This window comes from Polypterus senegalus, chromosome 8 (assembly GCF_016835505.1).
Source record: "Polypterus senegalus isolate Bchr_013 chromosome 8, ASM1683550v1, whole genome shotgun sequence".
NCBI lineage: Eukaryota > Metazoa > Chordata > Cladistia > Polypteriformes > Polypteridae > Polypterus > Polypterus senegalus.
Window position 1 is genome coordinate 30,510,536 of NC_053161.1, and position 23,418 is coordinate 30,533,953.

Sequence of the window (23,418 nt, forward strand, 5' to 3'; positions counted from 1 at the left end):
GTCTATAGAAATCTTGTTACTACGAAGCACATTCAGCAGATACTTTCATTACAACGAAGTGCACAAAAGACCTTGAAATGCCTGAATGAATCATCCACAGAGCAGTTAGTTCTGTGGCCGCAGCTCAGTTGTGCACAACGATCCCCAAACAGAAACACTGTCATTTTTTTTCTTTCTTCGAACTTTCCCTGTGCTGTTTTTTTTTGCCTTATTTGTTTCCTGCGGTTTTCAATGATACCTTTTGCTTATTGCTCGTCAACATTTGAAAAATATCCATTGGAATTGAACTCATTGCCATCCTCCACGGTAGACACGTAAAAATGATAACAGTTCAAATTAAAAAAAGAAAACTTTAATTTTTGCAGCTCTTAAATTGTGGCAAAAAGAAAAAAGACGTTGCCAGTGAATTTGGAATTTCGCCATCAACACTGTCAACTTTCTTGAGCAAAAAAAAAAGAAGAAAAATCTTAGGTTGCAAACGTATGTGAACTGCTACATTTAAAGACGTCAAAAAAGCAGTTTTTATGTGGTTCAGTGATGCTCGTTCAAGTAACATCCCTATTAATGCAGCACTAATTCAAGAAAATGTGAGGTTTGTAAACTCTCTTGGGACCTCCCCTAACTAGACAACACGCCAAAGAGCATCCCAAAGTGCAATCTCCGCGTCTGTACGGGGCAATAACAGGCTCACAGATATGCTGTGTCTCTCCGCCAAAGTAAACAGAAAAGATCTCAATGAGTGATGCAAAGTTAGGAGCACATAAATTGTAAATGCAGATAACAGGATTACCTGGTCACTGACCTGGCCACGACCATCCCTGACTGCTGTATCTGTGTATAGCAAAGTGGCAGATCACGCTACAATAAATAACAGTGCCGTTCCTGTTTCAAGCTGAATAAAGCTGGTTTTGCTAAAGTAATGAGACTAAGCCTTGTGTTTTGGGGTGCAAGACAGGGACTTATAGCAAGACCCCGATCTTTAATGATTTGCTTTTGTGGAGCTTCACTGCACCAGCAACGGACAAACAATCTTCCACAGACGCTGCAATTGCGCTTCGGGACGCATTTCAGTGTGCCGTTCCCATTGCGTGGGGAGTGGGGGGGTCTCAAAAGAGTTCAGAAACCTCACAATATGAAGAAGAAAAGGATGGCTCCTTATTGATAATTGTGCTGCCCAAAACATGCTTCCACATTTACATAATGTTCGCGTTGAATTCCTCCCACCCAATTGCACAGCAGTGCTTCAGGCATTGGATTTGGGCATCATTCGCACCCTGAAAATGTATTATCGCAAGGAAATGCTGAGAAAAATTCTCCTCAGCATAACTTGTAGGCAGGCGGAGATTAAAATTAACATGAAAGAAGTATTTAAATGATTGCAAATGCCTGGACCCAAGTTAAAGAAAGCACTATAGTAACAAATACAGAATCTCATTACAACAAAATATTTTTTAGGTCCCTGGGAGTTCGTTGTAACAGAATTTTACCTGTGGTTCTAAATTATGACTAACAGCAATTTTAAATCTTGTTGAAATATTTTGAATAATCTTTACAACAATACCAAATATCACTGATGATGCTGTCTCACGTAACACGGCATCCTGCACAATATCTGTGTATCAACAATTTTTCCCTTGCTGTAGATAATTTCTGTGGTCCATGATAATAAATAGTGTTGACAGTTTACAGATTTTTCTATGATCTTCTTTTTCACATGTAGTAAAACACTGTGATTAATTGTAACTGTAACATTTTTGTTTCTTACGGTCTACTTGTCTATAGAACAGAGGCAGCAATCCACACATTTCCAGCAACACTCAATAATTTCAATAACATCAGCAGGAGTGGATTTGTTTAAGATGAAAAGGACATGCTAGAGAAAACTACACCCTGGAGTGAAACGTTGCTGCAGAGGGAAATAAGTACTGAGGAGAACTGCACAGCTGGTCTTTTTTTAAAATGGATATACTGCTTTACAATATGTGTGCAAAACACAAATCAATATTTGGTCATTTTGAAAGCTTTTGTTTTGTGCTAAAAACTGTAGAAGAATAGGCACAGCATTTTTACAATTTAGAAATAATGCTTCACTTCAGAACACAACTGTCATGTCAAATTAAAATATACCATGTTTGTGAAGAAATGACTTGAAAAATGGCAGCCTTATTCTTTAACAGTGAATAATTTCCTAACTGTACCTGGAGTTTCAGGTACTTAGCAAATCAGATCACTTGTTTGGTAGCCAATTACATTCAATTATTCCTTTTCCATATTCCAAACTATGTCTAAGATACAGGGATCAACCATAAGCCAAATCACTGGGGCAAAGGAAGAGAAATTCCAGCCAGGACACCAGTTCATTTTAAAGCTTGCACTTGTTTTCTCATACATATGCATACTTCTTCAGGCCATCCCCTAATATAGAACCACCAATTAATCTAATACCATCTCACCAGAATGCTCACATGAAAAGACACAGAACATGTAGGGTTCAGAAAGAAAGTAGCAATTAATGCCTGCCCTTAGAATTAGAAATTATTAAAGTCTATATTCCTGGGCAGACACTACAATTGTAAGGTACAGACCTTTATAAAATTTCACAAAGGCGACACTGGGCAGATTCATAGTTTCAGGAAACTATAACTTCTGCAAGCAATATAATGTGCAATACAAGGGCAACTATATATACCTAGCCGAGATACCTCTTTAAAGGAAGCACAGAGGGAGACGGCTTTTGAAGGATGCTATCTCCCTCGAACTGTTACTTGGCAGCCCCCTGGGTTGCAATGGCGTCTCGGATTCCCACAGGGTCGTATGGGAATAGGTATTTGTCCACACAGCCCTGTTGGGTTCCGTGGATGCCAACAAGGGGAGTTGCAGAAGCTGCACAACCTTACTTTGGGCTTTCACTACTCCTGGGAGTGATTCCAGACCTCACTAACGAGCCACCTGGAGCAATCCCAGGTGCTGCATGAAGGCAGCCGCACGCCTTCATTCCGGGAGCATGAGTCTGGAGGGAGAGGACCAAGCTTGCCGGAAGGAGTGGAGGCGGAAAAAATAAAGAGAGAGAAAGGGAAAAGAAGAACAGACCAACTGTTTTATTGTGCTTGTAGACTGTCATTCTTGGTACTGTGCTGTAGTGTGGAGAACCAGTGAAAAGCATTTTCCACACAGAATAAAACCGTGTGTGTTGGGCAAACGTGGGTCTCTGCCTGTTGTGTTTGGGAAGCTGTGTGCCCCTGGTGGTCACAATATATAACAGAATCAACACTCAGTAACAAAAAGCATTCCTAGAATTAAGGACACAAGACTGGTCAATTCACAATTTTCCCTGTTCCACTCTATTTCAATCTATAGGTACAGTAATGTGGTTTAAGATAATGCATTATCTTCAGATCTTTCACTGGACCTGGAGTGTCTGATCATCAAGTGCCGGCCGCTTTACCTGCCTAGGGAGTTTACAGTTGTTCACATGGTGGCCGTTTACATCCCCCCGCAAGCAAACACCAGCACCACACTTAAGGAACTGTACAGCCTCATTACGGACCGTGAAAACACACACCCCGAAGGTCTGGTTATCATGCCGGGGACTTCAACAAAGCAAGCTTCAGGTCTGTTTACCCCAAATACTAACAACACGTCTCCTGTCCCACCACCAGGGGTGCTAATACATTGGACCACTGCTACAACGTACACAAAAACGTGTATCGTTCGCTCCTGCAGCCGAACCTCAGGCAGTCAGACCACCGCTCTGTGCTGCTCCTCCCTGTTCACAAGCAGCAGTTGAAGCGCACAGAGCTGGTCTTGCGAGAGGTGCACTGTTGGACCCCAGAAGCAGAGAAGAAACTTAGGGACTGCTTTGAATCTGTGGCTTGGGATGTTTTCAAAGAGAGGCTTCATCGGGAAATGTGTGGATGACTGCATACCCACAAAGTCTGTACACATATTTCCCAACCAGAAGCCCTGGATGTGTGCTGAAGTATGCCGGCGGATCTGTTAGCGCAGCAGCGCGTTTCACTCTGGTGATACACAGGCATACAAAAAGAGCAGGTATGATCTCCGAAAAGCCATTAAATACGCAAAGCGCCAGTACACCCACAAAATGGACTCTCAGTTTAACAGCACAGTAGACGCTCGTCAGATGTGGCAGGGTATTCAGCTGATCACAGACTACAAACCCCGGACACACACAGCCACAGATACCGCTGCTTCACTCCCGGATGAGTTGAACATGTTTTTCACTCACTTCGAGCTCACTAACACGGACAGGCCCATGCGACCCTCCACAGCATTGCAAGACTCCAGCCTGAGGCTCTCGGAGGATGACGTGAGGAAAACTTTTTCTTGACTCAGCATCCGCAAAGCACCCGGCCCAGACGGAGTCTCAGGTCGCATTTTAAAAACATGTTGCGACCAACTAGCTGCTGTACGTAAGGATATTTTTAACACATCTCTGAGAGTTTCATCTGTCCCCACCTGCTTCAACCACACAGCCATCATCCCTGTCCCAGAGAAAACTAAAGTAGACTGCCCTAATGATTACCACCCAGTAGCACTTTCTTCCATACCCATGAAGTGCTTTGAGAGGCTGGTGCTATAACACATCAAGGACACCATCCCTGACAGTCTAGACCCCTCCAGTTTGCCTACAGTTGAAACATGTCCACTTAGGATGTCATATCCATAACACTTCAAACCACCCTGTCTCATCTGGAGAACAAGAACTGTTATGCCAGGCTGCTGTTTGTCGACTACAGCTCTGCATTTAACACTGTCATTCCATCCCAGCTTATCGCTAAACTCCTGGATCTGGGGATTAGCTCTTCGCTGCGCAACTGAGTACTGGACTTCCTCACCGGCAGACCTCAGCAAGTACGTATTGGTTGATAAAACCTCCTCCATCATCACCATCAACACTGGCACCCTGCAGGGCAGCGTGCTGAGCCCCCTGCTTTACTCTCTTTACACCCATGACTGTGAAGCTAAGTACAGCTCTAACACCATCCTCAAGTTTGCTGACAATACCACTGTAATAGGTCTGATCAGCGAGGATGATGAGACGGCCTACTGGGAGGAGGTCAGACTCCTGGCAGAATGGTGTCAGGATAACAACCTCACCCTCAACGTTAGCAAAACTAAGGTGATGATTGTGGATTTCCACAAACAGGCAACAGAGCACAGCCCCATCTACATCGGAGGTGAGGCTGTAGAGCAGGTCAGCAGATCTAGGTTCCTAGGAGTCATCCCCACTGATGACCTTAAATGGTCAAGTCACACTGCGGCAGTAGTCAAGAAAGACCAACAACGCCTCTTCTTCCTCAGGAGACTGAGTAAAGCCCGGATGTCCCCCACAACCATGTGCAGATTCTACAGGTTTACTGTGGAATCCATCCTGACATTATGCAGCACCACCTGATACAGCAACTGCTCAGTTCAGGACTGCAGAGCTCTGCAGTGTGTGGTGAACACAGCACAGCAGATCACGGGCACACAGTTCCCTGTGATCCATGACATCCACACTACACGCTGTCTCAGGAAAGTGAACCGTATCAGGTGGGACCCCAGCCACCCTGCACTGTCACTTTCCACCCTCCTCTCATCTGGGAAGCGACTATAGTCCTTTTGGACATGCACCTCCAGGTTCAGGAATAGTTTCTACCCAACTGCAAACAGACTCATTAACAATCATTAACCTTGTGTCACCTCCACTGCTACCTGCACATATACATCTGCCACTGTCTCTATTTATTCCTAGGATTCTGGTTTTATTTATTTACTTATTAATATTCATTTATTTATTGTGTGTACGGGGATCTTTTTTGTCTATGTTCTCTGTCTGCAGAGGCACATGCAAGCAAGCATTTCATTGTACATGGTACTTGTACTTGTACACATGACAATAAAGAATTGAAACTGAGTCTAAACTTCAGGTCTGCACTATTTTCTAAGCCAGTGGGAGTCAATTCTGGAACAGCTTTACACAATAGCAAACAGTAGACTCTTGTCAGCAATGCTACACATAAGAAAACAAATTTGAAAACATAAGCTTAACATTCAAGTGTGTTCTGGGACTTAACTGTTTGGAGAGGTGCAGCATTTTTAATTTTTGTTTATTTATTTCCAAAGAGGGAACCTTTTTTTTATTACATTTTTGTTACAATGAGGCACATTCCCAATGAGCCATATAAAATAACAGTGATAATAGAAAGGAATTACATGTATTAATAGAGTTAGAGTACATACAGTGGTGTGAAAAACTATTTGCCCCCTTCCTGATTTCTTATTCTTTTGCATGTTTGTCACTCAAAATGTTTCTGATCATCAAACACATTTAACCATTAGTCAAATATAACACAAGTAAACACAAAATGCAGTTTTTAAATGATGATTTTTATTATTTACGGAGAAAAAAAATCCAAACCTACATGGCCCTGTGTGAAAAAGTACTTGTCCCCTTGTTAAAAAATAACCTAACTGTGGTGTATCACACCTGAGTTAAATTTCTGTAGCCACCCCCAGGCCTGATTACTGCCACACCTGTTTCAATCAAGAAATCACTTAAATAGGAGCTGCCTGACACAGAGAAGTAGACCAAAAGCACCTCAAAAGCTAGACATCATGCCAAGATCCAAAGAAATTCAGGAACAAATGAGAACAGAAGTAATTGAGATCTATCAGTCTAGTAAAGGTTATAAAGCCATTTCTAAAGCTTTGGGACTCCAGCGAACCACAGTGAGAGCCATTATCCACTTCCATATTCCAAACTATGTCTAAGATACAGGGATCAACCATAAGCCAAATCACTGGGGCAAAGGAAGAGAAATTCCAGCCAGGACACCAGTTCATTTTAAAGCTTGCACTTGTTTTCTCATACATACGCATACTTCTTCAGGCCATCCCCTAATATAGAACCACCAATTAATCTAATACCATCTCACCAGAATGCTCACATGAAAAGACACAGAACATGTAGGGTTCAGAAAGAAAGTAGCAATTAATGCCTGCCCTTAGAATTAGAAATTATTAAAGTCTATATTCCTGGGCAGACACTACAATTGTAAGGTACAGACCTTTATAAAATTTTACAAATGCGACACTGGGCAGATTGATAGTTTCAGGAAACTATAACTTCTGCAAGTAAACACAAAATGCAGTTTTTAAATGATGGTTTTTATTATTTAGGGAGAAAAAAATCCAAACCTACATGGCCCTGTGTGAAAAAGTAATTGTCCCTTGTTAAAAAATAACTTAACTGTGGTGTATCACACCTGAGTTCAATTTCCGTAGCCACCCCCAGGCCTGATTACTGCCACACCTGTTTCAATCAATAAATCACTTAAAAAGGAGCTGCCTGACACAGAGAAGTAGACCAAAAGCACCTCAAAAGCTAGACATGCCAAGATCCAAAGAAATTCAGGAACAAATGAGAACAGAAATAATTGAGATCTATCAGTCTGGTAAATGTTATAAAGCCATTTCTAAAGCTTTGGGACTCCAGCGAACCACAGTGAGAGCCATTATCCACAAATGGCAAAAACATGGAACAGTGGTGAACCTTCCCAGGAGTGGCCGGCCGACCAAAATTACCCCAAAAGCACAGAGACGACTCATCCGAGAGGTCACAAAAGACCCCAGGACAACGTCTAAAGAACTGCAGGCCTCACTTGCCTCAATTAAGGTCAGTGTTCACGACTCCACCATCAGAAAGAGACTTGGCAAAAACCAAACCACTGTTAAGCAAAAAGAACATTAGGGCTCGTCTCAATTTTGCTAAGAAACATCTCAATGATTGCCAAGACTTTTGGGAAAATACCTTGTGGACTGATGAGACAAAAGTTGAACTTTTTGGAAGGCAAATGTCCCGTTACATCTGGCGTAAAAGGAACACAGCATTTCAGAAAAAGAACATCATACCAACAGTAAAATATGGTGGTGGTAGTGTGATGGTCTGGGGTTGTTTTGCTGCTTCAGGACCTGGAAGGCTTGCTGTGATAGATGGAACCATGAATTCTACTGTCTACCAAAAATCCTGAAGGAGAACGTCCGGCCATCTGTTCGTCAACTCAAGCTGAAGCGATCTTGGGTGCTGCAACAGGACAATGACCCAAAACACACCAGCAAATCCACCTCTGAATGGCTGAAGAAAAACAAAATGAAGACTTTGGAGTGGCCTAGTCAAAGTCCTGACCTGAATCCAATTAAGATGCTATGGCATGACCTTAAAAAGGCGGTTCATGCTAGAAAACCCTCAAATAAAGCTGAATTACAACAATTCTGCAAAGATGACTGGGCCAAAATTCCTCCAGAGCGCTGTAAAAGACTCATTGCAAGTTATCGCAAACGCTTGATTGCAGTTATTGCTGCTGTCACACACGTGTGCATGGGAGGCAGCTGAAGGGCTTAGGAAATAGTGTTTATACATCTGCCCAGGGGGGGCGGGGTACGCTGACGCTCTTTCTGAGTTCTCTACAGGTCTTACCCGGGAAATCCCACCAGGAGCCACCATTTCCAAGAAGGACACATCACTTCCGGCACCAAGAATGAGGTCACTTCCAGTTCAGGCCCCAAGGGTGATGTCACTTCCAGTTCCGGCCCAGAGGACGACATCACTTCCGCCCTCTTGTCCTATAAAGCCCATTGCCTTTGCTCTGGCAGGCAGTTCTATTTTGGACTCTGTTGTATAAACTTGAATATAATGTCTCAAGTACTTTTGCAGCCAGGAAACCGAATTAAACGGGTGGCTGCCCCAAACCTTTTCACGCCTCACGTCTCATCTTATTACAGTGGTGTAGTCGGCAGGATGGTGTCCTTGAAGAACCCGGGACACGACCTTACAAGGAACCAGGTGGGTAAGTACCGGGGCCGAGTTTGGGGCAGGGAGTGCGCCGGGGTCAGGAAGGACGCGGTGCAGGCTCTGCTCCACGAGCATAACCCGGGGCTAACAACCCACCTCTTGGAGAAGGTAGAGGGGACCCACAGGCGTGGGCTGGTTTCTGGGGAACACACACAAGTGGCTCAGTATGCTCTCCTGGGCAGGAGAGCCGAGCCGCCCATCGGGAACAATGTCCCTGTTAACGATGGGTTGACCCCAGGCCAGCAGGTAAAGGAAATACAAAACAGGGTGTTTAACCCAAGTAAATGGCTTACAGAGCAGGCTATGGCTCTCTGGCAACAGGTGGGTCAGGGTCAGTGGCTACGGCCATTTGATTCGACCCCGTTACAAATCGTTCAGCAAGTGGCTTGTTTTCTACTGTTACAACACCTACCCCAGGATTTTGCCCAGCCGGCCTGGGGCGAATTTCATTCAATGGACGAGCTCCTACAGCTCCTAAAAACACCGAGGCCGGCTGTGAAACCTGGGAGGGAAGAACAGCCGCTTTGTGGACTACCCGGGAGCTATGTCCCACTGAAGCAGTCCCTTCCACGCAATCCAGAGCTTGTTCCGAAGTCGCCAAACCGTTTGGCCTGCGACCTGTCGGGGAATAAGGCGGATCGTAGGGGACAATGGCGGGGTTGTTTGTGTGCCCTTAGCAATCCCCTGGCAGACAAACATACGGGGGAGCTTCTCATTAACGGACATAAAGTAACAGCCCTATTTGATTCCAGCAGTAGCGTGTCTGTCGTTGCTCACCGTTTTGTGCTACCGCAACAATGGATTAAAAAAACGACCAGTCTCAAATGTGTACACGGAGATATCCGCATGTACAAAACCGCCCGGTGTTACGTATGTCTCGGAGGAACCCTTCGACAACTTACCGTAGCGGTACACCCGGTTCATCCGTTTCTTGTAATCCTCGGGCGGGACTGGTCTAATAGTAACAGCGGTAGCCTAGAAAGCATTCCCCGAAAAACTTATGGCCTCATTATAGATGACAAAGACTCATCTCAAGCTGCTTCCACACCGTGTAATCAGCCGACAGGGAGTGGGGCGGAAGGCCAAGAGAATGACGAAGGCACTCCCGGACCGTCGCGGGCTGCTACGTCATCCACCAGCGCCCCGGCAGCGAGGGAGGAATCTCCGCCCCTTGAGGCCAGACTGGACCCACTCTCTCTGAATTGCACTTTCAGTTTAGAGCAACGCCGGCTTCTTTCAAGAGAGAACAGTGGAATGACGACTCTTTGAAACACACAAAGAATGCAGTGGTCCTCGTAAACGGCCAACGCACTCATCAGCCCATGCCACAGGGACCTCACTTTGTCATTGATAATGATTTGTTGTATCGGGTCGCTGAACATGAGGGAAGGTCGGAAGTTGTTGCTAGTTCCGCGAACCTACCGGCGGCAGGTCTGCGAGTTAGCACACTCCCACCTTCTTGGGGGCCATCTCGGCTCCGACAAAACACTAGAGCGAATTAAGCTCCGTTTTTTTTGGCCGGGGATTAATGAGGAGGTTAGCGCTTTTGCATTTCCTGTCCGAGTGTCAACTGCGGCAAATTCCTAGGAGGACCGTGCTCCTCTGTCCCCTTCCCCTTATTGGCGTTCCTTTGACAGGATTGGGGTGATATAGTAGGACCCTAGAACCCTCAGCCCGAGGATATAAATATATACTCGTCCTGTGGATTATGCAACCCGATTCCCAGAAGCCGTTCCGTTGCTCGGCTACCACAAAAATATTGCACGGGAACTAGTAGGAGTCTTTTGCGGTGGGCATTCCTAGAGAAGTACTGACGGACCAAGGAACGTCCTTTACCTCGGAAACGTTCAAGGAGACTGCCAAGTTACTGAAAATAAAGCATTTAAAGACCTCGGTGTATCATCCTCAAACCGATGGGCTAGTGGAGAGATTTAACCAAACTCTCAAACAAATGCTACGTAAGGGCGCTCCCAATTCCTCCCATCCTTGCTGACTAACTCCACCCCCTTGTCCTCTTTGCCTACCGGAAGTTCCTCAAGCCTCTACGGGTTCTCTCCCTTTGAATTATTATACGGAAGACAGCCCGGGGTTTATTAGATATTTTAAAGAGGGCTGGGAAGGGGAGGCACAGCCCTCCACTAATATTTTGGAATATATCGCCCAATTGCGCGATAGATTTGATGCAATAAGATCGATTCTAAAAAGTCATATAGAGGAGGCACAATCAGCACAGGCCCGCCTTTATGATCGTGGCACGACTCTCCGGGAGTTCCAACTGGGGGATCGCGTCATGGTGTTGGTACCTACTTCTCACTCTAAACTGCTCGCACATTGGCTAGGCCCCTACTGAAATTAAGGAGAGGAAGGGTTTGGTCAACTATTTGGTGAAACAGCCCAATCGCCGACCAGCTGAGCGAGTGTATCATGTAAACCTGCTGAAACCGTGGAAGGAGAGGGATCCCGATCCCTCCTCCGACAGCCCTGCTCTCTTCGCTGAAGTAAGTTCCCTTAATTTCGGCGAGCAGCTATCTCCCAGACAGAAACAGGAGCTCGAAGCAGCTATCCGCTCCGTCCCAGAGGTGGTAAGTGAACAGCCAGGTCGGACCTCTCTGATTGCGCACGACATATTGACTGACCCGGGGGTGATCGTCCGTGAGCAACCCTACAGACTCCCGGAGGCAAAGAAAGTAGAAGTGGAACTGGAAATCAAGCGAATGCTGGCACTAGGAGTAATCGAGGAAAGTAGTAGTCCCTGGTCCAGTCCCATCGTCTTGATTGCTAAGCCTGACGGCAGTTGGAGGTTTTGCAATGACTTCCGTCGGCTCAACCAAGTTTCCCGGTTTGATGCTTATCCCATGCCTTGCGTGGATGACCTCCTCGAGAGACTGGGACCAGCCAAATTCTTGACTACACTTGACATGACAAAGGGGTACTGGCAGGTTCCTTTAACGGAGTCCGTGAAGGAAAAAAAAGTGTTTAGCACTCCTAGCAGACACTGGCAGTATCGTGTCCTTCCATTGGGTTACACGGGCCTGCGACTTTTCAGCGTCTGGTGGACAAAGTGCTCCGGCCCCATAACTCGTTCTGTGCTGCCTATCTGGATGACGTCGTCATCTATTCCAGCACCTGGAAGGAACACATACAGTAGGTCACAGCAGTGTTACGGACATTAGGGGAGGCCGGGCTCCGAATCAACCCCAAGAAATATTTCTTCAGTTTGAGAGAAGCCAAATATTTGGGCTACCTAGTGGGCCGGGGTACTGTGAGGCCACAGTGTTCCAAGCTGCAAGCCATACTGGCCTGGCCCCGTCCGCAGACCAAGCGGCAAGTCCAATCCTTCTCGGTTTGGCGGGTACTACCGCCGGTTTGTGCCTCGCTTCTCCGAGAGAGCGGCCCCTTGACCGACTTGACAAAGAAAAGAGCTCCTAATACGGTGGTATGGTCTGATAAAGCGGAGGCTGCGTTCTGTGACTTTTAAAGGGCTCTGACTTCAGCACCTATCTTAATCTCCCCTAACTTCTCTCTCCCTTTGTCCTCCAGACGGACGCTTCGGACACAGGCTTGGGAGCCGTGTTGAGCCAAAGCGTTGACAGTGTTGAACACCCCGTTATGTACCTGAGCCAGAAACTGTTGGACAGGGAGACCAGGTACGCGGCGGTGGAGAAAGAAGCTCTGGCGATCAAATGGGCGGTTACGCAGCTGCGGTACTACCTCTTGGGTCGCGTGTTCACTCTGGTGACGGATCATGCACCTCTGAAGTGGATGGCCCTTCACAGGGAGTCGAAACCACGGGTCACAAGGTGGTTTCTTGACCTGCAGCAGTACTAGTATACACTCATTCATCGACAGGGGTCTCTTCATGCCAACGCCGATGCCCTCTCCCGGGCCCACGACCTCTCGGTGCAGGTCGCCTGACCCAACGGGGCTGGGCTGAGGGGGGAGTCTTGTCACCCACGTGTGCATGGGAGGCAGCTGAAGGGCTTAGGAAATACTGTTTATACATCTGCCCGGGGGGGGCGGGGTACGCTGACGCTCTTTCTGAGTTCTCTACAGGTCTTACCCGGGAAATCCCACCAGGAGCCACCATTTCCAAGAAGGACACATCACTTCCGGTCCGGCACCAAGAATGAGGTCACTTCCGGGTCCGGTCCCAAGGATGATGTCACTTCCAGTTCCGGCCCAGAGGACGACATCACTTCCGCCCTCTGTCCTATAAAGCCCACTGCCTTTGCTCTGGCAGGCAGTTCTGTTTTGGACTCTGTTGTATAAACTTGAATATAATGTCTCAAGTACTTTTGCAGCCAGGAAACCGAATTAAACGGGTGGTTGCCCCAAACCTTTTCACGCCTCACGTCTCATCTTATTACACTGCTAAGGGTGGCCCATCCAGTTATTAGGTTCAGGGGGCAATTACTTTTTCACACAGGGCCATGTAGGTTTGGATTTTTTTTTTCTCCCTAAATAATAAAAACCTTCATTTAAAAACTGCATTTTGTGTTTACTTGTGTTATATTTGACTAATGGTTAAATGTGTTTGATGATCAGAAACATTTTGTGTGACAAACATGCAAAAGAATAAGAAATCAGGAAGGGGGCAAATAGTTTTTCACACCACTGTACATGATTTTACTAGTATTTTACAATATCATGTGGTTAAAAACTAAGCCCAGATAGGTTTGAGGTGGATAAAAGGGCTTTCATAGACTGTAGTCTATGAATGAATGTGATGTAAAATTACATTAATTGTCGATAGTCTAATTATGGTTCATTTTTCTTAAACATAAGAGCAAGCTTGTTGACCAAACATGCTATCAGAAGTGTGAAAGAGGAATGCAATACATTTATACAATAATATAAATCCAAAAATTGATCATATTATAGCAAATGTATCACCCAAACACTCTTACAATATAAAAAGGCCTACATTATTCGTGCAATTCATATTTTAACCATAGAAAACAGTATTTGGTGATAATGTCATTTTACTTTGCACAAGTAATCTTTTTAAAATGCATTTATAGCCATTCTTTACTTTCAAATACATATATTTGTCCCCAAAGTCCAACATTGGGAATTTTAGCTCATTTGGCTGAAGAATCTCACTGGCAAATATCCTTTTGTTTGACAACATCCTTCCAAAGTGCTCATTAAAAATGTTGCACCCAATTCGAGAAGAAAAACCAAGCCAAATTAAACCAGCCAAATTCTCAAACACAAAATAATGAACGCCAACTGGCAAACTATTAGTATTTTTGTGTTTGCATATTTTCCAGGTGTATTGAGACCGATCTGGCAGAATAATTCACTCTGTGTGCCAACTCTAACAGCACAGGGGGCAGCAGGAGGCAACAGCAGCAGCCTTGCCAAGGCAGAAGAAGATAGGCTCTGAGTTGACAGAACATTATTCAAATAAGCAGCTACAGTGCCGGTCAATAAAAAGGTGAACTCGTGACCGCAATGCTCTTACCATTTATGCGTGGTAGTGTGCATAGCTTTAAAAAGTATACTCCACATAGAATTTATTTATGTCTATAATGTAACTTGCACCATGTAGTTTAGAGTGAAGGATGAGAATTTTTTTTAGTCTGATGTTTTCATACAACACAGAGACGGGACTCTTGACCAATGAATGTGGGGAAGAGGCAGAGTTTCAGTTCAAAAGGTCAAATCAATGTGTCTTCAATTTCCTGCTTATGATGTGCACTGACTTTTTCTGGACGTATCCATTTAACAGTATTTTAATACATGTGTTTTGCATGTTTAGAACATACAACTGGATAACTGACATGTGGATTATGCAACGAGAGCAACGTAAGATTTTTTACATTTTTCATATCATTTGCCATTGTATTGATCACTATTGATGTGTATTAAAAATAAAAATGTTTATGATATAAATCTCTGTTCAGCATGACAACTTGTCCATTACTACCAAACTACATTGGGTAAGTCACAACATATTAAAAAATATTTTTGGCGGATTACTCCTTTAATGATTGCAATCTAATTAAAATATGACAAATGACAAAAATGAGCATATGTCCACTGACTCAGCACTGGCCACCACCGTCCAGTGCTACAATATCATCTTACAGCTATACTTCATATTTTTAGATTGAAAACTACATAACGCAAAAGAAAAAGTGCAATCTTCTATCCATTCCTTTACTGTGTCTGTTTAGTCCACTATACTGTCACAGGAATAAACAGCCCATCTCAGTTGCATTATTCAGAAAACAAGCCAGCCTTCATCAGAATGCCAGTCCACAGAAGATATACTGTAGCTACTCAGTATACTGGCCAATCTATTGATTTTGGAAAATACCAACAATGACACAGGCAGAATGAGCAAACTCCACACTGACAGTGGCAGTGATCATGTTTGAAACTAAGTCTCTAACGCTACCTGCTGGACCACTATTCTGATTAGGTCAGACTTTTGTAATGGACTTTCTTTATAATACAGTAGCACATTAGAAGTATATGAATGTCATATGGATTGTCAAGAACAAACTTCCATTTGTCACAAATATTACATAAATTTACTACACACAGTGCTAAAACTACTATAAAATACAAAGAACTTGCATTTTTACCTATATGTCCCTTGGCTCACTGATTTCATTGCATTAGTATAAATTATGGGACCCATTGTAATGCAAAGACATTATAAAATGACAGAAATTAATCATCGCCTGTGAGGAACATTTGACAGAGTGTAGGCATATGCAACTACAACATAGCAGGGTTAAAAAAAACCCACATGCATGAGTATACTTTCAATTTATTTTAGGTAATGGGTACAAAAATAATAAACTTAGTGTAAATAAGTATTGAGGCACAGCATGAATATAATAAAATAATATATAAATTAATGCAAATAACCTGTCATCAACTGGAATTTCACTTGCAGTAATTAGGGAAGGTACTTTTAGGTAGCCGATGGCCTCATAAAAAGAGATTACATAGTTTACATGTAGCAGATACAGTTAAAACAAAATGTGTGCGTTTTGTAGGTGAATACCTCACTTACAATAACTGGTGGCCAATTAGACCTTCATCCATCAATTTTCTGACCTTGCCTTTTTTCATTACATGTTTGCAGGTGCCATCCATGGACTGGATGTTTGTTTATCACAGACAACACTCATGCACATAATTGCTTAAACTGGGACAACTTAGGTTTAACTCGTAACTTGCAAAGAACATATCAAGAATAAAATGAAAAGGTCTTAGCATAGTGAGCAGTCAACTCATTCAAGGAAGAAATTCTGGGTCATACATGTTATTTTCAGATTTCAGAAAATAGGCCCCATACATTAGGAACATATACTTTCATTAGTATAACATATATTTGCATTCTGCTTTGAGGGTCTGGAATTAATCTTACAAATGCTGTATCACATCTCAATCACACTGTATCACATTGTATGACTATATCTATAATGTTGCTGTTATATGAAGAAATGCTATAGTGTCTATTTACCTTCTATGTCAGAGTCAAGTTTAGCTGAAATCTTCAAATAAAATAACACTTTAAGCAAATAAATTGTCTAATAGCTTTCATTATTTCAGCTACAATATGCTTTACTGTATATGTGGTTTAGCTTAATTCAATTTAATATAACAGACTGAAGTTATGCATTAAAAAGTGCAAATATAAATAAAAAGTATGTTAATAATTAAAAATAGACATACAATCTGAAACTCTAAAGAGAAATATACATATATATGCTTACCAGCTTGACACAAAGAAAACAAGAATGTCAAAAAGTGTAAGGACAGCAATAACATGTTTTCCAAATTTGTTTTAAGGAAACGTGAGAAGGATGCTCTTGCAGTCAACATAAATGGCTCTCTTTCTGCAAAATCAATAAAAATACACATTAAATATAATCCATAACAGTATAGTATAAAAGACATTATAAGGTAAGTAGTCCAGGGTATAACAAAGTTTAAATTAATAAATCATAGATAGATAGATAGATAGATAGATAGATAGATAGATAGATAGATAGATAGATAGATATTAAAAGGGAGGGGGTGTGTGGAAGAATTAATATTTGAATTAGATCCTTTTCATTAATATTTAAAAACATATTATTCTAGGCTACCCTTCACAAAAAGAGGCTCTGTAGGGAACTCTGGTAATTTCTCTTACTTTCTGCTAAATGCTACATAAATATATACAAATAAATTAATACATAGCCAATATTTTTTGACAAAAGCAAGCTGCTTGACTTGTGGTTTCTGGCAGTATTAAAAAGAAAAAGTACTATTAAATACAGTGGTACAAAACAACAACACAAACAGAATGATGATGCCGTTGGCTCTAAACATATTCTTATCTAAACCATACTTTTAGCACTGCATACTACTAATAAAAGGTCAATTTAAAACCTCCTGGTTTGCCAGCCAATCTCCAGTGACTGGTTGTCACCACACCCTGCAGCTTTCTTTAATTAGACCCAGATTGTCACTACCACCTTCCAATTTGGTCACTGAATACATCTGAGTCCCTTTCCAAATGACCATATCACAGAATAACAACATCATCAACCAGAAGAAGTATGTGCTAGCCCAGCAAACAGCTTTAGAAAATGAACATACATTTTAAGTAATTATTTTTTATTTTACTCCTGTCTAGATTTTCTAGGAGAATCAGGCACCAGGCCAGAAATCTGTTCACAGGATCACAGGATACATTCATTTACATTCTCTCAAAGCTCCTAGGGAAACTCAGAATTTATAGAGAACACATAAATGTCAGACTCCAGGAACCCCAATAGAAAATCTTAACAATTTAAGTTTGGTGGCACTATCACCTTTTAACATAATGTCAAACCTTCCCTTATAATAGTACCCAAACTGTCCTGAGGGTAGTGGAGTAACAGTAATGGGAATCATTTCGATCTCATGATGCTCCAGTCTATGCTTCTCTTTCTTCCGTGTCTCAGTACCCAGCTCTGTCCACAAGAGGTATCTGCCCAACTAGAACCCCCAGAAAAAACCTGCCTACCTAAGAGGATTTTACTCTTGTCTCAGCACTGGAACCCCTGAGGACAATTTGGCAAAGCTACCATTCTGCTAAATATAAACAGAAACAGCACAGAGAATGTGTTTAGCTAGCAGGAGAGAGAGATAGAGATGAACTGTTTGCATGGCAGTGACTCTCCGACTAATACAGAGAGTGAAAAACAGACAAGCAGAAATTAAAGAAAGCCAAGACGAAAATGCTTAACACCCAAGAGAACACATGCAAATTTGCACTGGATACTCTAATCCAAATAAATAAACAAACAAAATAAACAAATAAAATGTATCTACAGTGTTTGAAATTTTAGAAATCTGTGATTTTCATTGGCAACACTCCCTACAGTATACTGATCAAAATATGCAGTACTGGAGCTTCATTTAGGTTTGGCACATGATTTTTGCTCAGTGTTGCCTGGAAATTTTGTGACCATGAATAAGGTCATTATTAAAGCTGCAGTCTATCCAAGGAGAATGACAAGGCGCATAAGTTTAAAATAGAGATTGGGATAGGCATTTGCAGGTATGTGCAGCGGAGTAGCCGAGTGGCCTCAGGGTGTCGATGATGAAATTGACTGATCACACATTCTCTTGTAGATACAGTCATTTCAGAAGTTCTCTTCACTAGGTGCACTCCAGGGACAGGATCACTCCTGCTGAACATCTGGGGAGGAGCAGCGACTAACAGCTCTGGGATATCTTATGGACTCTGTGGGTCAGCAGTGGAAAAAGGGACCATGGCTTGTTGGGTCCCCACTGACACTGAAGAATGGCGGTTGAGACATTGAGCAGACTGTAAAGCAGGGGTGTCCACACTTTTTCGGTTTGCGAGCTACTTTTAAAATGACCAGGTCGAAATGATCTACCTACATTAAAAATTATATATATATATATATATATATATATATATATATATATATATATATATTGTGACACATAGGGGGTGCTATCGCTCCCTTGAACCCTCCGATCAAATGTCAGACACCATGTAAAAGTCCAATAAGTTGACTTTATCATTAATAACAGTGCACAAAGCACCCTCCTCTCCACAATACTCATAAATAATAACCAATACACTATAATAAACCAATCCATCACTCCCAGACGCGTTGCCACCCTTCCACCCAGCTCAGCTCAACATTCTGGTGTCTTTCTCAGTCTTTTATAGTCCTTGTCCTGGAAGTGTTTCGCCCTCTCTGTCCACGTGACTAGGAACACTTCTGGGTCAGATAAAAATCCTTTTTCTTTACCCCGGAAGCACGTCATTCTCCTTGTCCATGTGTACTTCCCGGGCGTAGGGAAAATAGTCACTGCTCCTCCCTGCAATGCCTTCTAGTGGCCCCCATGGTATCCAGCAGGGCTGTAAAGGAAAACTCCAACGTCCATAATTCCCTGTTGGCATTCGGGGCACCTTCATGCTGCAGGGAGGGCTCCACCTGGCAGCATGGGGGTATTGGCCGGGATGAACAGCCGGCCATCTATCATATATATATATATATATATATATATATATATATATATATATATATATATATATATATATATATACCAAGTATACTTTATACATAAAATATATGTTGTTGTACCATGCATAACTGAATAACCTTTATGGCACAATAACAATTCAATACATTTATGGTCACTACAGTATTTGGATTTAATAATCTTCATGTGGGAAAAGGCTGACTCTCATAAAAAAGTAGAACCGAATAATGCAGTCAAGGAGCTTTTGAATTCAGCCGAGTGAAAAATGACAGCTGTCCAATTAACTGTGATTTTAGTTCCCTCTCTTTCTCTCTTTTCGGAAGGAAGTCAGTTGCATAGTTTTTATAAACAGTTTGAAAGTGCCTTTCCACATTTGCCTTCTTTGGAATAGCAATGATAGATTGACAGATCAGACAAACGCACTTCGAATGTCACATTGTGAAAAAAAAATCCTCTTTTAATTCCACATCCAGCCCATACCCTCCCCAAACAATTTTTTTTTAAATCCCTTCTTTAGTCGATATAAATTGGAAGGCTAACTAGATCACAGCCGCAGTTTTGCAGTAGCTCGCGCGTTTGATCATGCGTGCGGGGTGACCGATGTGTTAGAAGAAAAGAGATCTCATACTGACTGCCCTGTATGTCAATCAAGTGGCAAATGCCATAGGTAGGATACACGATAGATTAACGTTTACAAAAAAATTTTTTGGAATGCAACGCGATCTACCTGCACTACCTTTGCGATCTACCGGTTGATTGCGATCGACGCATTGGGCACCCCTGCTGTAAAGTATGAAAAGAGTAGATGCTGTTTTGGAATAAGGCACTAAGGCTCGTGATTCTTTTAAAAGGCAGATTCTGATACTATTTTAACCGATTATTGCAAGGCAGGAATCATTAGTTTGTAAACTCAAACATAGCCCCTTCATGTCTACAAGGATATTTTAGAGCCAAACACAGACAACAAAATGTTTCAGCATTAGTAATGCTGAGCATTTCTGCAATAAAAAAATACAAAGAAAGAAATAATCTGCGCTATTCAGAGCTGGTAAAAAAGCAGGTTAAGAAAACAGGTAAATAGGTGACCCATTCTAAAGAGTTGTGTTTGACTTGACTCCTCCTAAAATCATAAATCTTTTCTTTTATATCCAAGAAGTAGGTGGCCAACTGCTAAGGACAAACAATCTCACTCCATATACATAAACCAAAAATTAACAAAAATAAATGCTTCTACCAACAAGATATGATGTAGTATGAAACAGATAGTTTAAAAAAATTAAGTATTTTGTCATTAATAACACGGTTTTACTTTGACAATTTAAGTTACAAAATATTACAACAGACTTGCGTCTATATTTATGTGTTATTTATGCAAAGCCACTTTTGCATAGTTTTAAACACAACATTTAAAATGAAAAAGGAGCTGGAACATTTAGAACAACCCTTGATCACAAAGAGACCACACTGAACAAATCATATTACAAATTATATGATACTCTCTGTTCATGCCTAATAAATGTGTTCAGCATCATATGACTAGTAAATTAAAAACAAATGCAGAGACGTGCAGTTTATGGTAACAAAAAGAAAAATGCACCATCAATAATCATTTTCAATTGGAAAAAGACACCATTTATTCTTTAAACAGATTTTCTCTCACAGTGCAGAGTTGTGGATTTAAAATTTTAGATTTTATTTTTTGTCCACACAACCAGAGATGAACTTCATTTTACAAGGACAGTTAAAATTGAGCTTACTGTTTTCCTGAATTGTATCACCTTAAACATCTGTTTTGACAGTTTTGCTTCAGGCTGTGTTGATTATCTTACCACTTGGAAAAAGACCTTTGACAACCAGCCAATCAAAGGTGTGTAATAGCCCAAGTCACAAAGCCCACATCACGTATCATAAAGCCCATATCATGATGAAGGTCCATATCTCACGTCATGAAAACATGGAATTTTATTATAAATATAACTTGTCCAATGGACTGAATGAGAGAAAACAGAAGGGGTGAAGGACAGAGAAGTGACATCAGAAGAAGAAACAGTGACAACAAAAAGGTGACGTCAGAAAAGGAGACCAAGACACATGGCCCATTCATCTGAATGTTGGGGACGTATCTCGCATATTCTACTGATTGTTAGATCAAAAGCCATTCTAGGACATTCACCTTTGACATCTCTAACTAAGACTATATATATCCAGATTTTGCTATCTACATTTTCTTTAATGCTTTCTACTGAAATTATTGTTCTTTAATAAATACCAAGTTGCTTTTAAGTGTCTATACTGTGTCTTTATATCATTAGTGATTAAAGTAATAAGGTAAATACAGTGGAACCTCGGTTTACGAGTGTTTTGCAAGATGAGCTAAATTTTTAAATAAATTTTGACTTGATAAATGAGCGACATCTTGCAATACGAGTAGTATGGATACACTTTGTCTGCTGAGCGTCATGTGATCACAACTGAGCTGATGGTTCTTCTCTCTCTCTTGCACACGTCTCTCTCTCCTCATCTCTCTTGCTCACACGCAGTGTGTGTGTGAGTGTGTGTGTGTCTCTCTCTCTCTCTCTCTCCTCTTGAGGGCAATCGTCTCCTATTCCCTGTCTGAGTCTGTGTGCCTCACTCATATAGTCAACATCCGTACGAGCGTATACTGTTTACTACAGCATTGTGACTGTGTGTGTGTGTGCTGTGAAGTGCGAGTCCCCATCTTGCACCCCAAAACATGAAGCTGAGTCTCAGTACTTTAACAACACCAGCTTTATTCAGCTTGAAACAGCAACAGCGCTATTATTTATTGTAGTGGGATCTTTATAATGTTCCTTGTATCACCCATCGATGGCAGGCGCTTATAGCATGTCTGCAATCTTTTTGGATGCGCTTATATGGCGAACTGCTACAGCGCTGGGAGACTGCGATTGCTTTGGGACACTCTTCCGTGTGTCATCCCGTTGGGTTGAATCCCACATGAGTTTAGAAACACACCAGCCATGATTCTTTTTAAAGGTAAAGTGCAGGTTAATTTGTTTTATGTATTTTTACTTTATATTTTGTATTAATCATTTTTATATGAGTAGTTTTGGGTTGTGGAATGAATCATCTGAGTTTCCATTATTTCTTATGGGAAAATTCACTTTGATATACAGTATGAGTGCTTTGGACTGTGAGCACGTTTCCAGAACGAATTATGCTCGCAAACCGAGGTTCCAATGTATTTAGAGCTCCTGGATCAGTAAGGAAGTGCCATATGATCTGAACTGTTAGTTTTTTTGGCTAAGGATTAAGAGCTCTGTCCAATAGTGAACAGTGCGTTAAAGTAAGTCATTCATGAGTTGATAAATGGTCTACACCCAAGGACGTTGAGCCTTTATATGCTTGAATATATTCTTGGAGACCAAAAGTAATTTTTTGGCCTGAGATATCTAAGACATTGTCTGTTGTTCATGCTTATGAATAGTAGGTCTCTTTAAGTACTAGGGAATGTTGGACTGCGCATGTGTTATTCATACAGCACTAGTGTGGTTAACAAACTAGAGAATAAGGGGAAGTGTATACATCAGTCATGTGGTACTTTTGTGGTTAGAATCTGAGTGTAAGTGTATATCTATATATACTGTATGTAAGATGCGAGAGTAGACCAACCCAATAACAAACCTGGTAAGTTCACGTATCCCTGGAGAAAGTAAGTAAGGGGAAGCAGAGGGGAATACCACGATAATACACTCACTTTGACTTTTTTTGTGAAATTCTTAAAAACATTTTTATAATTTTTTTGACATTTTTTGTTTAGTTTACTATTACTTTGGAATATGAACTTTTACTCTGCATTATAGTTTTATACATTAAACATGCGGTATATTGCCTGAGTAAACAGTGCATATTTTTTCTCAGTTTGTGTGTGTGTGTGTGGGTGGCTGTGTGCGTGTGTGTGTGTATGGATGTGTGTGTTTAGTTTAGGGTGTGCAGGAGTATACCAAGCAATAACAAATCTAGTGAGACGAAATTACCACATGATAATACATCCATCCATCATCCAA

At 41.9% G+C, this 23,418-nt stretch overlaps 1 protein-coding gene across 2 annotated transcripts in view; it reads right to left on the bottom strand.

Moving 5' to 3' along the window:
• The window catches only part of LOC120533861 (contactin-1-like), a 388,538-nt gene that overhangs the window by 214,622 nt on the left and 150,498 nt on the right, over positions 1-23,418 (bottom strand). For both annotated transcript variants that reach the window (XM_039760909.1, XM_039760911.1), the window contains one exon: positions 16,594-16,716. In XM_039760909.1, the coding sequence (XP_039616843.1) occupies positions 16,594-16,702 (109 nt within the window). In that variant the 5' untranslated portion in view covers positions 16,703-16,716. The remainder of the gene's footprint in view (positions 1-16,593; positions 16,717-23,418) is intronic.